An 18,181-nucleotide genomic window follows, 5' to 3' on the forward strand; every position below is an offset into this window, starting at 1 on the left:
AGAAAGAGAAGGAGATTTTTTTAATATTTAATATAGGAAAAATGGCCTGATATACTCTTCAATTTTGTCATTTAGAGCTGATATATCCCCGTTATGAAAGTGGCTTATATACACATACCCCTACCGTTACACAAATGACTCACATATACTCTCACAGTTACAAAAGTTGCTCACATATGCCCTCTGCCATACAAAAATAGCTCGCATATACCCTTTTCATCTTAAGGAAGTGAAAAATTTAACTTTTTATATTTTTAATTTTTAAAAAAAATCATGTATGGGGTATATTTTTTTTTGAGAAAGTAAAAAAATAATAAAAAAATATATACCCATACATGTGAATTTTTTCTTAGCTAAGTTTAGGGGTATATATACCCTTTTCACGCATGAATTAATTTTTGACTTTTTTGATTATTATTATTTGAGTTTCTAATTTTTATTTTTTTATTCTATGGTGTAAATATAAGAGAAATAGAAAAAGTGTGACTGAAAAAAAGAGAAAAAAATAAGAAAAAAATTTAGAAGCATTTTTTTGCAACTATATTTGTAATTTAAAACTAATTTTTTTCTGCTATATTGGAATTTAGTTTTTTTATCTATAAATTTTTTTTAGGGCATGTATAATAAATTTTACAATAGGTGGTGGACTCTTTCATTAGGTAAGGGAAGAAGGGTGGTCCCTTTCGAGCGGTTCCTTCTTTTCTTTTTTCGATGATTTAAAGGCGACAACTCTTTTCACCAAGGAATTGGGTCTCTCTACCATTTTCTTCTCTTCCACTTTGGCCAATATGAGTTCACCTGGTACTAGCAGGTTTATCGGGGAATTTCTCATCTTAGTAGGAGCTTTCCAAAGAGCATTTTTTAGAGGAAGATAAAAAAAAATGCGGATTTCCCTATTGATTAGCCTCTGAAGCGGATAAGAGAAAAATAAATTTGACCATCAAAATAATAAATTCAAATTAGCCGTTGAATCAAAAAAGTCAAAAAAATAAATTATGTGTGAGAATGATCAAATATACCTCTATATGTGTTTTTAAAAAACTTTAAAAAATTAATTTAAAATTAATTTTTTTCACTTCCGTTAGAAAAAAAGGATATACGTGAGCTATTTGTTTAACAATAAGGTTATATATGAGCAACTTTCATAACAAATGATATATCATCTCTAAATTAAAAAGTTGAGAGGTATATCAAATTCTTTTTCCTTTAATATATTATGAGCAAATTAGTATTAGTATATTTAATAAATTATCAAGTGACTATTTAGGTAATTAACTTTGTTTTGCTCCTTACCAAAAGTCCAAAACCCAGCCTATACAGAAAATGCCAAAACACCTCCCAAAATGATAGAAGTCAAAAGGAAAAAAAGTTCCGCAAAATCCCAATACAACTCAGTCCGAGAAGAGAGTCTTTGTTTGGGCGAGCTCATCTCATCCTCCAGCAAAATTCCTCTCAAAAGGTTCTGTATTTGCCTTGCTTTTTGCTATATTCAAGAAACCCCACATTGATTTCTGCAGGTACCTGCTTAGAATTTTTTTTAGTTTATATGCATATTTATGTGTCTCTATGAAACCCTTTTGTGTATATATTTGTGGGTCTTTCCTCTTTTTTCCTGGGAATTAACCTGTGATTTTGAACCATTGGAAGAAATCTTGAATTGGGGTCTTTAAATAGTACATACTTCAGTATTGGTACTAACTTTTGTGTAATTCTCAATTTTAGACTTCTTGATAGAAACTTATATGTGGTTGGTTGATTTAGATTGATGACTGTTAAGGTTTTAAGATAGAGTTACAATCATGGGGTTGTTGCCTTTTGACATATAGTGATGTACTCCCTCTGTCCCAATTCATGTAGTACTACTATCTTGGAGGTTGGAGTAAATGGTAAAGTTGCTATCATGTGACTAGGAGGTCACGGGTTAAAGCCTTGAAAACAACCTCTGGCAGAAATGCAAGGTAAGGCTGTGTATAATAGACCCTTGTGGTCGGGCCTTCTCCGGACCCTGCGCACAACGGGGAGTTTTAGTGCATCAGACTGTCTTTTTTACTATCTTTGGCACATCTCAAAATGTTTGATACCATTAATTTTGTGTACAATTTTGGTAACTTCCCAGAATTCAGATTCATTGAAGCATTTGATACCATAGTTTCTCCATTAAACAACCATGTTGACTATTACTTTAAATATTTTCCTCTATTGTGATATTTAAGTCAAATTAGCATCTTAAGCTCTGTCTAGTTGGATAAATACGGAATGGACAGCTGTACAATACGACATAACAACTATTTCGTGATTGAGCATCAGTTAAATCAGTATTATTAAACCCATATAGCTCAATAAGATGATGCAAGCGGTTATCGTTTCATGAGAGGAGCCATTCATCCAGAGAATTGTGTGCTTCAACTAATGACGTTCAAAGTGATCTCTCAACAAGAATCAGTGGATTCTTTGAATCTCAACTTTGTTAAGTTTGAGTAAATATCAACATTATTGTATTGGATGCTGAAATTATTAATTTTAATTGAAATTTGATTATTATAGTACTGAGTTCATATTTGTTTAGTAATTTAAAATTGTGTGCTTCATTTCAAAGCAAAGTGCGCTTCACTTTTCACTTTCTGCTTCAAGTGCCTTGGATATTGTTGCTTCTTTGTGCTTCTGAAAATACTGAGTTAAATATGAGGAGCTATTTGGATGTAAAGTTTCTATCTTTCTTTGAAATACTACTACCCTCAGGGATAACTAGTCAGGGACTCATGGTTTGGCATCCTTATATTCTAATACCAAATATTTTGTTCTTTTCTCAGGGAGATTTGAGTTGTTTTGGTATAATCCTTGTGGGGTTATCAAGATATTAGTATGAGTTTGACTTTAGCAATAATCAAATAAAGGGGAATGTCAGGTCTTTTCCTAACAATTAGAAGAGAGATTTGAAAAAGTGTAGCACAATATGTATCGCCCTGTGCCTACTACTACCCGAGGTGGGGAACCCACAGATAGTGGAGATCCTGTGGTGACATTGGACCAAGTTCCACGTTGGAGTAATGCTGAATTTAGGTATGTGTATGAGAATGAAGATCCTACTAATTCATCCTTTCCGGATCCTTTGGCATCTGCCTCTGGGTCTGAATGCAACACTAGTGGCATGATTTCCAAGTTTCCCGTTGAACATGAGATTAACTCCAAGATATACTTGTGGAGAGGAGACCCCTGGAATCTCGAGGTAGATGCTGTTGTTAACTCTACTAATGAGGTAAGAGGTGACTCTCTCTCACGTAGCAGTATTTGTTTTGCATGTCCATCATAAATGTGAGCATCTTTTTGTTGTTTAGTATTGAACATCTAGTTTGCATGCAATGTTTCATGTGAGATGGCAACATCAAGGCGCTCTTGTAGCCAACAAATTAGCTACACTTCCATTTTTTTTTGAAGGTTTTCAGTCCTTGTAGCCAACAAATTATCTCATCTGTGTATCTCTGATTTAAGTGAACTTCGACTAACTTTATTAAGCAAGGGGATGAATGCAATTGTACGCTTGTTCTTGAACTGAGACTCAAGGTTCAAAACATAATCTTAAATTTTCTTTTCTTTTCTCTGAAAGAATGGGGTAGGTACGGGTTAGCGTGAAAGTTGACAAGTGTGAACATGTTGATTTTGGTAGCAAAGACATGAGGAATCTGTGTTCTTTTCGGGTTTTCAAGTTTAGAACTGTCTAGAAATTGAAACATGTAGTTCTTAATTTTGTCCCATACATGTCTTGTTCACTTTCCTGAACATTATGGTGGATAAACAATGTGATGGAATTGTCTAAATCTATTATCTATTTAAGATATAAGATATGGTTTCACCTATTTTTATACTTTTATGTAGACATTCTGTATTATATGGTGTATCATTTATTGATCTATACGCTTCAACATGAGATTTACACCTCTATTTTGGTGGTCAAAAGAACTTAGATGAAGCTCACAGCAGCCCAGGATTGCATGCTTCATCTGGACCTGGTCTTGCAGAAGAATGTACCACATTGGTAGGTTCTTTTGTGCATTAATATGTATTTGGGAATTAATTTTGATTTGCTTATTTTCTGAGCTGGTTCGCAAGTAGAAGTTGGAGTTTGACTTGCGGCGAACTGTTGAAGTTCCAGTTTGTACATTCCTTCTTCTAACCTAAGGAAGTTATCTCCCACTTATTAAAATTTATACTGCTCTATTCAACTGATGACAGTGATGTTGGAAAGACTAAGATATGGTGTACTTTTCCTTCATAGGGAGGCTGCCGAACAGGAATGGCAAAAGTTACAAATGCTTATGATCTTCCTGCTAGGTGGGTATACTGGGTTATTTTCTCAGAACTTTTGCAACAAGCTTTTCCATTATCTTCATATTTCTGCTTGCACTAGAAGTTAAGAAATGTATTACAATGTTCTCACTTGTAACAAATGTCAGTCCTAAGCATTATCTTTTGTTTTTCTTTGTTAAATCTGCAACTTAATTCTTCAAATTGTTGATGTGAAATATATTTCTCTTTTAAGTTCAAATTAGGAAATTTAGCCGTTCTCTTAGATATCCATTTTTTTCAGTATAGATATCATTATTATACTAAAAGAAAGAAAGAACAAGGGAGAACACTGCAAATCCAACTAAGCTGGCTGTTAAAGAACAAGGGAGAATACTGTGAATCCAACTAAACTGGCTGTTCATAAAAGGAGCATGTACTCTGATAAACATACTTCTCAGATGGAGCTTGGAGATTCTCCATTGGATAGTTACAAGCTTATGTTCTAAGGAATTGTTGTAGAACAATAGTAAGTGGGTTGGTTAGGAAAATCCTGTGTGCCAGCTAAGTTGCAGTAATATTTGACACATTCACAAGAAATTTCAGTATGCACAAACAGTTTGGCACTTTGTTGGGATTTTTTTAGAATCCAGTATAGTAGTAGTTTAATAAAATTCAGTCTTATTTTTAAGGGATAATTTCAGAGACTTCCCTCCAGGTTTTGCTTAATCACACGGACCTCCCATATGGTTTACGATACTACGCTTACCTCCCTTATTTTAATTTTCTTGTAACAATTCTTTAGATCTATTGTTATTAATGTAAACAAGTCATAATATGGCTAATTTACCCTTTTCTAACATTAAAATCCTCTAATTAGTTAATTAAGTTTATGAATATTGATCTTCTTTTACAGTAAAAGGTCTAGTTCCCTTGCAAAGACAAAAAAAAAAGCCGAGCTCTTTAGAAGTACTTGCTGATAATTTACTTACCATTATCATCTTATAGGGACATGTAAAAGCAACAAAGGCTTCATAGCTCTCTTCAAACTTGTAGATTCATTTTCATAGTTATTGATTGCATTTTTAGCCTATCATTCAATGCCAAAGGTTTTTAAGGCACTTAAAAGGTTCTTCATTTTCTTTACAAAATCCGATAGATTTACAAAAGTAATAATGGAAATCGATTGAGGGATTACGGCAATTTCCATCCTAAGTCCAGCAAGGACTAAACCACTTTCTTTTGCAGTAAATTATGCATTCTTTACTGGCAAGAGTGATATTTATCTTATTTAGATAGACATAGAAAAACAGATAACACACGTTTTAGTGTCAATCAAGTGGCTTTTCATCATATTATTATCTTACAAGCTTGATTTTCCATCTCCTTTTTTAATTCCACTTTATCTTTTGCGTTTATGAGTTACGAATCAGAGACAGTTATTATTTTGTTCATTAGTTAGGTTTCTTTGTTGTTAAAGAATAAGCTAAAAAAGATATTCATAAAGTAGTTAATTAATTAAAGGATTTTAATGTTAGAAAAGGGTAAATTCGTCATAGTATTCACATTAATAAAAATAGATTTAAAGAATTGTTATAAGAAAATTAAAATAAGGGAGGTAAGTGTAATATCGTAAACCACACGGGAGGTCAATGTGATTAAGCAAAACCTCGAGGGAGGTCTCTGAGATTATCCCTATTTTTAACTGTACTTTCGAAGTGCTTATCCATTCATTGAAATCATTAGTCCTCTATTACTGCCTATTTCAACAGTCAATGCCAGTCCACTATATCTTGCTTTAATTTTTCACACTTGAACTATTGATGAAAATTGAAGCAATCTTGGCACCTTAATTTTGCTGATAAGAACATGGTGATTCGCACTTACGTACCCAGCCAAAAAACAAAGGAAGAGCTACTTCACTTAATGTTTTAATTTCCAAGATCCACATCATGGTTGTTCAGGTGGACTAGCTATATTCTTGTATAACCGTTTTAAACTGCCAGTAGATTATGGTCTGTAAAAGTTAAAAGCAGGAAACAGTATGTGTTGAACTTTGTTTTACATTATCATTTATCACGATACTAGCATTAGTGGAAGTCATGCAGCATTTTCTAACTATTGACCCCATGTTCATTTTATTCTTGCATTGTGCAGGAGAGTCTTACATACTGTTGGTCCCAAGTATGCTGTAAAATACCATACTGCTGCAGAGAATGCGCTAAGCCATTGCTATCGCTCTTGCCTTGAGCTTCTAATAGAAAATGGACTCAAGAGGTTTTCTGATTGTTGTAATTTCGTCTGTTACATTTTAGTTCCCTGATGTTGATTATTGAAGGAAAAGAAAAAATGAAGTTGAAAATGTAAAATACTGATGGTCTAGTGGTAAGAGCACAACACGTGATGTGTGGGTTAAGCCCACGTCATGACCTTGAGCTCTGCCGCAGATAAAAGGTCCGGAAATTGATTGGAGAGGGTAGAGGAGCGGACTCATTAATCATTGATCTTTAAACCATGGCGTCACTAGCCCTTGGGAATTTCTTAGTATAAAAAACAAACAAACAAACTGATCTTGAGTCTTGACTTTAAGGTTTCAATATTTGGAAGTTGACGTAACCACGTTGTATCATGTGGATGCAGCATTGCTATGGGCTGTATATATACAGAAGCGAAAAATTACCCACGAGAACCAGCTGCTCATGTGGCAATAAGTAAGATATCTCTGTTGGCTATTTTCTGTTTTTTCCTGGTGCATTAATGCTGTTGTATTTCCATTATAAATATGTTTTTATGTTTTTAACATGTATTCCAATGTTTTAGCTTCCAATATTTTGTTCCACGGCTTCATGATGACATCACTATTTCACTTTGATTAGGAACTGTGAGGCGGTTCATTGAGAAACAGAAAGATAAAGTAGAGGCTGTTGTTTTCTGTACAACTACATCACAAGATACAGAGATTTATAAAAGGTATTCTTAGTATATCAATTTTCTAGTAGATAGCAGAGGGAAGGAATTCTTCGGTTCCTATTTCTTTGGGAAGTCCAACCATCCATCTTTCGAGTGGTATTAATTCATATGTACCTTTACTTTGCAGATTGCTTCCACTCTATTTTCCTCGGGATAAGCATGAGGAGGAAGTTGCGCTTTCAAAACTTCCTGCAGATGTTGGGGATGAGAATGGGGAGACAACTATAGATGAACGTAAAATTAGGATAAAACCGTTACCAAATGCAAAAAAGTCCAATCCAAAGATTTCCCAGGCCTCTGTTGATTTGACTGTCAGTAATGTCGGTTTGACCAGGTTAGTCCGCTAATTGTGCATCCACATTATATTAACATACTAGGAGACAAATTGCTCATATATTATGCGAAATTGAATAATTTGTCCTCCGTTATATTTTTCTAACTTACCCATATCATTAGGAAAAAGTCTTACTTTCAATCTTAATCTTTAATGTAGCTCCAACCTGAAGTATACAGTTAATTTTAAGTCATAGTCGAAAGTAAATAAGTAATTTGGATTTGCTTTTCACAAAATATTTTGATACGTAGAGTTCACTCATTTCATGTTAGAGCTTTGTCTAACTACAAGGGTATAAATAGACCCAAAGTATAACGAAGGGTTTGAGCAATTCTCGATAAAACAATTCAACTTTATACCTTTTCCAACAAAAAACGAACTTCATCCTATCATTAAAGTTATAGTCTACAACTTCATCACTTGCTTATGTGAGGAGGGTAGGCTTCCCAAACTCATATATGAAATTTAGGTTAAAGTTTGAGCTTCAGAGACCATGTTGGTTCAAAGCTTTCAGCCGGCCAAAAATATTTCCAGATAAGCACATTATTGTTATACATCTACAAAATGGAAAATTCAAAGTCTATTAATTACGTTTATCCAAAGTCTACTGTTATTTCTTTTTCCGAAATGCTTTGAATTGATTTTCCTTAGCCGAGGGTCTAACCTAAACCACTTCTCCACCTCCCAAGGTAGGGGTAAGGATTGCATACACATTACCCTCCTATACCCCGCTTGTAGGATTACACTTGGTATGTTGTTGTTGTTTGCACATTATTAAATTGATAAATAAAATAATCTAAACTATTACAATTTTAATATAATTTTCAAATGACAAATTTAATGAAAATCTGAGCTAATAATTTAAAATATAATTACATTGAACTAATTTAACTCAAATCATCAATTAGTAGAAGCTAATAAAACAAAAACAATACATTCATAGACACGTGAGAGAATTCTGGTAGTACAATAATCGAAAGACCTAGAAATTATCTTACGAACCAATGCTTGAGACACTTTAATGACTTCAAAAAATTAACATTGGATCAAAAAGAACTGCGCATTGCCAGGTTCGGTCTGACTCTTCGTACGAAATTAACCCCGCTTGACCATTCTGCTGCAATTCTTTACCATGTCAAGTGGATTCATCTTATTTGTAATGTTAGCTTCCATGATTGGTTTTTATACATGTAAGTAACAAACGTTTTTGACGAAGCAGATTCAGTTGAACCTGCTTGATATAAGGTAGGTCCGCCCCTATTTCCAACTTCGAATATATTGGAAATATGATTATTTCTCCAACTTCAAGATTGTGATTTAGGATTTTTACTTCACTTATTTAAGAAAGAAATTAATAAATACCTTAAAACGTAGATTGTGCAATTAGTTTATTCCTAAATTTGGTCAAATTATCTCAATCAACTATCAATTATTTAATTATGTGGTCCTATCAGGCATCTCTCTCTCTCTCTCTCTATATATATATATATATATATACACACACACACAAAAGTCACACTCTTTATTTTATGAAATGTACCTTCAAGTTAAAGTGAATGCTCAAGAAAAAATATATCAGGAAAAAAATAGAGGAAGTGACTAAGGAGAGGGAAATGGAGAACCTCTCAACCATTTTGTTGAGGGAAAAAGCATCAATGAATTTGATGGTAGAGAAATTAAAAGTTTGTTAAAGCTATGTGTTGTTCTTGAGTCTAAACTTGATGAAAGAAAGAAAAACTCTATGACAATGAACATGTATATGAGAATCTTACAAAGGAAACTAGTGGTGATGGCAACAATACTGGAGAAGAGAATGATGGGCATCTTATGTTGATTGAGCATGTAATACTTTTATTTTTTTCTATCACTATTTTGTTATCTTGTTTCTTAATAACGAGTTGGGGAATTCTAACTCTTAACTTGCTCCTACAACTTCCTTTTCATTTGGTTGGGCATGCCAATGATATCTCATCAAGTAACAGGTTCATTGCATGCTATTGATCACGAATAGTCATTTCATTAGGTTCATGTCCTCTTTCCCTATTCACATACATGCATGCAATACTAATAAATGCAGTTAACAAGCATACATAACACGTATGAGAAAATAAACCATCACCTACCTCGAAACCAAGCCTAAATACTCTTAAGGAACTTGAGCTTTTCCTTTCCGGAGTGTCTTGGCTTGTTCTTGGTCTAAAACAAATAAAGAACACAAGCAATCAATGAACGATGGTCTAAATTACCCGAATTATATCAAAATACTAACCCTTGGCCAGGTTCATGATCTAATAACCTAATTAGGGCTTTTTCCACCATTAAATTCAGGCTAAGAACCCTCCCCTAGAATAATTACCATGGATTGTAAGTTTTAAGAATCAAAATACAAGTTAGGGGAGTATTTAACTTACCTTTAGCGCGAGAATTGGTGGAAAACTGAAAAGGATAGCCCTAGGTTGCCCTCTTGCTCTCCAAAAATGGAATTGTAGAAAGAATGATGTTTTTGGGACTTTTACCCAATAAAACCCGCGTCTGGCCCACCATAGCGGCCCCCGTCATGGCGGAAATAATTCCTCCACAACGGGTTGCACGGAGATAGAAACTCCGAAATTGATTCCCAAGCCCCTATTTCGCAACACACCTTCAATCCTTGACGTTCTAAAACAACTCTTTCATGCCAAGATCAATTACGGGAGTTCTACTTGCCCAAATTCGATTCCGTGAAGCTGTACAGGCTCCTTAACGTCTCGGCTACCAACTCAAACAATCAAACTCATAATTTAATCCCCCATCCATTACCGGATTACCCTAGACCTCACCTGACTCAGATTTTGTCCAAGTCTGACCTAGGCTCAAAATTTTCAAGTTACTACTCAGAAGTTTTCTGTCCCAAACTCCTCCCCCATTGGCTTATCCATAACGACTGGAGCAGATCGTTACACATTATCCTCCTCAAACCCCACTTATGGGATTACACTTGGAATGTTGTTGTTTCAGTAAGAAAATGAGCTTCGTGTCGAACACATTCAAGTATAGGATCAATAAGAGTGATAGATGTTACTTTCACTCAATGAAAAAGGGAAATAAAGTAAAGATTTTTCAATTTTTCTTATTGATTCTTTATTTGTACCTGTTTATTTCTTTTGCTATTATTAGCATAATATTGCTTGTTGGTATTTAATGTTTTGTATGAATATTACACAAGTTTGTATGTTACATTTGACATGTTTAATTTCCATGCATAGCATATGTCAATATCATCACTTATATTTGAGGTTGAGATAGCTTCTACAAGACCTATTGAATTAAAACATAAATTTAGTGTAGAAGATTAACAATTTAAGCTTATGATATATAGAAGTAAAGGATTCCTCAAACCCTTGGTCGTTGAGTGATATTGACATCTATCACTCTTATTGCGCCTCGACTATACATTAATGTGTTCAACATGAAGCTCCATTTCTCTAAAAGCATGTGTTATACCAGTTGTATTAAATAATGGCTGTTAAAATAAATAGTCTTCGCATCTAAAGAAGAAATAAAAAGAAATGCATAGTTTGGAACAAAATAAATTATCAAATGTGACTACATTTATTAATGAAACATACTTCATTTAAAGGTGATTTTTTTTCAATCTCACGTGTGTAAATCAGAATGTATTCTTGTTCTTTGCCATGTAAGCACTTAGGAGGTCAGGTTATCAAGCTACTAAGCTCAGGGGGTAATAGCCTCTTTTGCCAAGTCTTTGGAGAGTCAAAAGTGTTTTCTTTAAAGTGTTTATTTGGAGTTGAGGTGTCTAACCAAGCTTTTAGGAAAAAAGTAAGTGCTGTTAATTTGTAGAAGTTGTTGTTTTTCAATAGTTGAAAAAATAGCTTTTCCCTAAAGCACTTTTTGGAACCTTGGCAAAAAATAAATTGGTATTCTGATATTGGTAAAAGTACTTTTCAAACTGATTAAGCCAAACACAAGAAGCTACTTTCCACAAGTACTTCTTTTGAAGTATCTAATTACTTTGAATGTAAGGGGGTTGAATAAGAAGTATAAGCAGATGGAATTGGTTAATTTCTAAGGGAGAATAATGTGGGTTACTAGTTGTGGTTGAGCAGAGAGTCAAACTTAGGTATGCTCGCTCTATTGTCAAGAAGTTTGGGCAAAGATCGAATGGTGTTCCAATTATAATGCAAATGAAAGGGGTAGAATATGGATTCAGTGGGACACTTCTCAAGTAAGATTTGATGTTGACAGGTTCCCTGATCAGATCATACATGGTACTGTCTCTGTGAAGAATAAAAGTTTTGAATTTACTGCTGTCTATGGATTACATAGTGTAGCAGATACAAGAGACCTCTGGAATGAGACAAGAAGGCCTTTTAAGTTTAATACAAGAGCCATCCCTTATCATGGATGATTTTAATGCTATAAGTGATCCCCAGGATAGAGTTAATGGAACAAATGTACAGTAACTGGAAGTGAGAGACCTCAGGAACTTCATGATTGATACTGGATTGACAGAACTTTCATATGTTGGAAGAGCCTTCACTTGGAGTAATGTGCAAATTTTGAGCAGGATTGATAGGGCAACAGTTAATTCAAACTGGATGCTTCAATGGAACAATATTACAGTCACTGTGATTGAACATCTTTTTTCTTACCCTTCACCTCGAGTATTAAATTGGAAGACCAGATGGGTACAAGACCAAAAGCTTCACTGTTGGCTGATCATGTGAGTTCAAAAGTATTGTAAGAGACTGCTGGAACAACAGTGGACCTGTAAGTTCATTAGATGATGTCTGGAGAAAACTGAAGGACTTGAAACAAGGGAGGAAAACACTCCAGGCCAAAGAGTTAAACTCTTGTCTGAATTTAGGTGGATATTACTAAATATCAGCTGCTGGAAATCCAGAAAAGGCTAGGAGATGGACATAGCCAGGATTTGCTGGAAGAGGAGATAGCACTTAGACAACAGTACGAGAAATGGACAACAATAGAAGTGACTAGAGAGTACTGAAAGGGAGAAGTCCAGAACTCAATGGCTAAAACAGGAACTCAAACACTGCCTATTTTCTTGCTTCTATGAAGGGAATATCTGCCCAAAACAAGATATGTATGCTCACTAAGGTAAATGGCGAGATAGGTCAGACTGATGATGGCATTGGAGCAGAGGTATGCAGTTTTGTAAAGGGCTGTTAGGGTTCCAAGCAGATTGGGTACCTGCTATAACCCTGAGGTGATGAAGGATGGGTACATATTTGATAGAAATGCACAACTCAACTTAATCGGGCCAGTCATAATGGAGGAAGTGTATGCAGCCTTTTGTGCTATTGGTGATCTTAAGGACATGATGGATTTAATGCTTGCTTTTCAATAGGGAAGGCGTGGCTCCTACTAAAGTTAAGTGCTTTTGCTTGGTTAGTGATCAGGAAAACTTGCCTCACTCATGAGATCCTACAGAAAAAGGGATTGCCAATTGTGTCCAGATGCATGCTATGCAGTGAGGCTAGAGAGACAAATAACCACCTGTTTCTTCATTGTAAAGTCACTTCTCTGCTTTGGACTCTGTTCCTCAGTTTAACAGAGACCAAATGGTCAATGCCAGAGCATACATCAGACTTGTTCAGTTGTTGGATTAGGAGAGAGGGAAGCAAGACACAGAAGAAGTGGTGGAGAATAATCCCACACTATATCAGGTGTACTAGGTGGACTATCTGGAGGGAGAGGAGCGGAAGAAGCTTTGAAGATAGATTCAACAGCATTCAGAAAATCAAACGGAGCTGCATTGCAACTTTCTACTTTTGGTGTAAAAATCATTGTATCGAAAACGATGAACAGTTGGTAGATCTTTTAGGATTACTGTAATTAATCTCTTGTTTTAGCTTGTTACTACCTTTTTGGAGGTCTCCAGCATACCTTTATTTTTTGTGACAAGGGAAACCCGCAGACGCTACCCTTTGGGTGCGCACTGGGTAAAACCCCGTCTCAAGCATACCTTGATGCCGAGGAATACAACATTACCAGTTTCAAAAGAAAAAAAAACTAACTAATGAACTAAATCCTAGTTTCTACTATCTATAATATTAGACAAACTAACCTAAGCTAGTAATAATGTTACCTTTGAACTAAAAACATGGAAAGCAAGGAAATTGTTTCACCTAGCCAATGAACTATTTAAAATGTAGCTACCCCTTACTTAAATCTCCACTTTAGTATGTTGTAAACCTTTCATGTTTCTTTCATTGATTTCTAAGTGTTCAAAGCACTTTGGATCTTGTTGACGTACTTCGTATTCATGATGGATAATCTGTATCCCATTAGAAGTGAAGCGCTGTCAAGCAACTATCCTTGTAATTAGAGCTCAGCATCACTTGCGCCCAGTATGTCGTGCTTTATCTGAGTATGTTACAAAACTAAAATCAAAGTGAAATTTGGTGGTAAATTACAAAAACAAATGATACAGGAAACTTCTTGTTACTTTCATTACTTGGATGACCATGTTCATGCTTGATGGATCTCGTCTTCTTCTTTCTACATTCTAGTCTTATTTGTTAAGGATATGTCATTTTTTTGAAATCATCAAGCCTTACTGAAATGAATTTTCTTAAGTAGGAGCCCATCCTATTTGGATGCTTTTCTGGATCCTTCTTTTATGTCCCTGATCAAGGACCCAGATCAGCGACGGAGAGAACAATGGGAAAAAACTGCCCAAGCTCAAACTAGCTGGAACTTCTTTAAAATGTTTGGATATGGTGACGTCGCAGGACCTCCTTTGTCAGCTGCAGAAGAATATTCGCTTCATTCGAGATATCTTGCAAAAGCAAATACACTGAATCTTTCAGAAATTGCAGAAATGAAAATTGTGTAAGCATCTTTGCTATATATATGTCTATGCAGACTATTTATTAGTCCATGCTTTCTAAATACATGAAAAATCTGTGTCCAGTTGTCCAAATATTTATTTGTTTAGGTACAAAGTGGTTTAATTGATTTTTCATCTTACGAACAACTAGCAAAGTCTCGTTGACATAGTTAGGAGCAAGTTCAGATGAACTTGTTTTATATTGCTTACCTTCCATGTCACCAATTGACTTTGTTTCAGCTACCGAGGAGGGGTTGACAGTGAAGGTCGCCCAGTAATGGTTGTTGTGGGGGCACATTTCCTGCTAAGATGTCTTGATCTTGAGAGATTTATTATGCATGTTGTAAAGGTACGTGATACTTGCTTCCCTCCCCCTCTCCCTCCCCCTGCCACCGAGAATAGGTTAGATATGATCTATTGTTCATAGCTATTGAGCTGTTCAATAATTTGTCATCTTTGTTGTAGTTACTGCATGATTTTTCTGTAAAAGATTACATTATTTGTCAATTTGCAGGAGTTTGAACCATTGATACAGAAGCCTTACTCTATTGTGTACTTCCATTCTGCCGCAACTTTACAGATGTGAGTATCATCCTTTTTCACATTGGCCTGTCCCCTTACTCAGTACGATGAATACACTTTTTCTTATACTCCTTTGGTGAAGTTGTTTCTCTTGTACAATTAATAAAATTTAAGGTTAAACATCGAATGTGTATAGTGTTTTTTCCTTTAATTGGTAGTATTATATAATATATGCTCTTTCCTACCTTCTTCTATTAACAAAAAGATCAAAGTGGTACATCATTGCTATAAAAAAATTGTCCATTTTTTCATTCTAGTTTTCAGGATCCTTTTTTCTAGAGAAATGCTTCCATGACAATATAGTCTGCTATTAAGTGTTAAAACTTCCTAATACAGTAGGTTATTTCTGACCTCATTGCTTTTGAGACACCTATTGCAGTAATCCTTTCTATAGCACATATACAAATTTGTGCTCCCTTTTGCCTTGTCAAGTTAGTTCTCTTTTATGGGGGAACATGAAAATTGTGTTTCTTCCTTTGAGGTTACATGTCATACATAGTTTTAATACTTCTTGTTTATCTCAAATCTTTCTTCTTTTTTTTTTTTTTAATTCAACAGTTCTGTTTTATCTCAATTTCCTTTTTTTTTGGGGGGGGGGGGGGGGGGTAAGGTTCTCAGATCTATTTTGTTTTGTGATGTTTTGATATATTATTTTGTTGTACCAACACAGGCAACCAGATCTAGGATTAATGAAGAGAATACAACAAATACTTGGTCGCAAGCACCAGCACAACCTTCATGTATGCAATGCTTCTCCTCTGTTCCCCTTGTGCCATGGTTCCCCAATGTTTTTATTTGCGATCATACAAATAGTTGACTTTCTGTAATTTAAATGTCCTATTTCTCTGGGCAGGCGATATATGTTCTTCACCCTACTTTTGGACTGAAGAGTGCAATTTTTGGATTACAACTCTGTGTGGATAATGTGGTACTTGCGGTCCTATTATCCGCCTCTCTGTCTTCTCTCTAATGTCATTCCTGCATTATAATGTGGATTTCATTCCTTTTTCTGAAGGCTTGTTTCCTTTTGCACTAATTGTCAGGTATGGAAGAAAGTAGTATATGTTGATCGTCTTCTGCAACTATTCCACTATGTTCCTCGCGATCAGCTGACTATTCCCGATTTTGTATTCCAGTTAAGTATTCATTCTTTTTTCTGATCATAATTATGAATTTAAGTGCGAAAACAGCAGAAGTTTTACATATTGTCAGTAATGTTGCTCCATTGAGAAAGGTGTAAATCATTGATATCTAATTTGAAATAGCATCTTTAAAGCTCAGAAAGAGATTTTCACACTCCTACAAGGGAAACACTGCACTTGATATCCCTTTTCTTTAATATTTCTATTCATGAAACTTGATCCTGCCAAGGGAATTTGTGAAAAGGAATTCTAGAAAAGATCGAGACTCCCTCCATGGTTCCCCAAAGATCTCTACATATTTGTCCTAGACAAATGAGATCTTCGGTGTGGGAGGCTGGAGCAGCTCAAACAAAGAAGAGCCTGGTTCTTGTCCAGTTCTTTACGTGTAGAGCTGTCGTTTCCCATAATATAAGGAAACGAATAGAGTAGATAACATGGACTAATAATCATGTTTCCGTTGCAGGCATGATTTGGAAGTAAATGGAGGGAAGGGCCTAATTGTGGATCCTAGAACAAAGTATGTTTATCAGAGACCATAGTCTCAAATTTCATCTGATAAAAGAAAAGGAAAGAAGGAAAATAGACACTGTAGTAAGATTGTGGAATTTAATTATCATTTTATTGCTTTAAATTTTTTTGCACAGAGGCTGTAATTGTTTTGTGCAATATTAGCAGTTATTTATGTAACTTCGTCTGTAATTTGATTTATTTATGCAACCATATGTCCAGTCCTGTGCTAGCTAATGGCAATAAATTACTTTATTTCTGTAACATTTTCCCTTCTAGAGATGTCATTTGAGTCCTAACTGAAGACTTGTCCTTCCGAGTATTTGTCCAAGAATGACCAGCAATGATCCGAATCGTCGTTAATTAAGATTAGAAGAAATCACAAGAAAAATTTACTCAACTGGGTCTCATCATTTTGCCAGAGCGGGATGGTCCCGCCTTAGTGGCGCCATTAGAGTAGGAATACTGCCGCTAGAGTGTGAGAACATGAGATAGAATTTAAGTCGTGATTTTTTTATTTCCCCCACTTCTTCCAAGGGTAAGTCAAAGGTGAGGATTACTGCAAAAATCCTCCAAAGGCTGCTCCTGACTTGGGAAGAAGAGGAAAAAAAATCTTAGCATTGGAAGGTCTTCAATCGGTGGAATTCAATCCTTTCTTCCCCGTAGGACATTTGGAACCAAATATTTCAATCGCATTATCTCTTCACAGCTGCTTGACGCTAAGTTAGGCTAGGCTCCTCTTATCTGAGTAGTTAAATCTATACCTATTGTGTAGTATAAAAAGAAATTCAATGAGAAATCATGTAACTAAGCTATGGGTCATGGATCATGGACAGAAATTTGGGTGATATTTAGTGGTCTAACTTGAAGTGACCTGGGTAAGAAAGTTTTGTAATGAATTTAAGAGAAGTTGGCTGTGATGTTATGGTATTCAGACAAGTGAAGTTGTAAATGTCGTAGTTGTATGTTCATTGATATAAAATATGTGGATATTTGTGATAAACCTTAGGGGTTAATAGCGTAGGTGATGATTTTGTTTCTCGTATGTGTTTCATGTACTTGTTAAATTTCTTCATAGTATGTATGTGTGTATATGAATAGGGAAGTACATCATCGAATATGTGAAGTGACCGCTTATTGGCCTGTGTTGTGATGATCCTGTTCTTGATGATATAATGTGGATTATTGTTGATAATTTGTGGTTGATTTGCATAACTAGATCGGGTGTCATGTTCCGACATACATTTGGATCAGGTGTCATGTTCCGACATGTTCTTGGATCGAGTGTCACTTTCTGACACATATATGGCTGAATTGGGTCTCCTGAGAGGGCCAACTCTGTCTGTGTGAATGGTTCCATGAGAGGAACCGACGGTGTCTGTATTCTGTGTAACAGTGAGGTTAGTTGTAAATGAGCTGGGAAGGAGGACTTATAAAGGAACCCATTGAATTGTGGTATGTTAGTTATAAGGAACTGTAAGTAAGATGATGGAGTGTGTTCGACTTCGATGT

General features: G+C 35.3%; 1 protein-coding gene across 3 annotated transcripts; it reads left to right on the top strand.

Annotated features, from left to right (window-relative positions):
• The first annotated feature begins 1,302 nt into the window (after positions 1 to 1,302).
• LOC129870402 (uncharacterized) lies at positions 1,303 to 16,933 on the top strand. Of its 3 annotated transcripts, none has more exons than XM_055945179.1 (15): positions 1,303 to 1,517; positions 2,811 to 3,256; positions 3,956 to 4,033; positions 4,274 to 4,329; positions 6,439 to 6,558; positions 6,922 to 6,992; positions 7,158 to 7,251; positions 7,379 to 7,585; positions 14,189 to 14,440; positions 14,679 to 14,787; positions 14,953 to 15,020; positions 15,691 to 15,760; positions 15,874 to 15,945; positions 16,064 to 16,155; positions 16,626 to 16,933. In XM_055945179.1, the coding sequence occupies exons 2-15, from the start codon at positions 2,954 to 2,956 to the stop codon at positions 16,699 to 16,701; spliced, it is 1,668 nt and encodes a 555-aa protein (XP_055801154.1). In that variant the 5' UTR covers positions 1,303 to 1,517; positions 2,811 to 2,953; the 3' UTR covers positions 16,702 to 16,933. The 3 variants fall into 3 exon arrangements, with proteins under 3 accessions (XP_055801154.1, XP_055801152.1, XP_055801153.1); XM_055945177.1 differs by having other exon boundaries at positions 1,304 to 1,517; positions 15,874 to 15,948; XM_055945178.1 differs by having other exon boundaries at positions 1,304 to 1,459; positions 15,874 to 15,948.
• Positions 16,934 to 18,181: the final 1,248 nt, after the last annotated feature.

The sequence above is a fragment of the Solanum dulcamara genome, chromosome 10 (genome assembly GCF_947179165.1).
Source record: "Solanum dulcamara chromosome 10, daSolDulc1.2, whole genome shotgun sequence".
Classification (NCBI taxonomy): domain Eukaryota; kingdom Viridiplantae; phylum Streptophyta; class Magnoliopsida; order Solanales; family Solanaceae; genus Solanum; species Solanum dulcamara.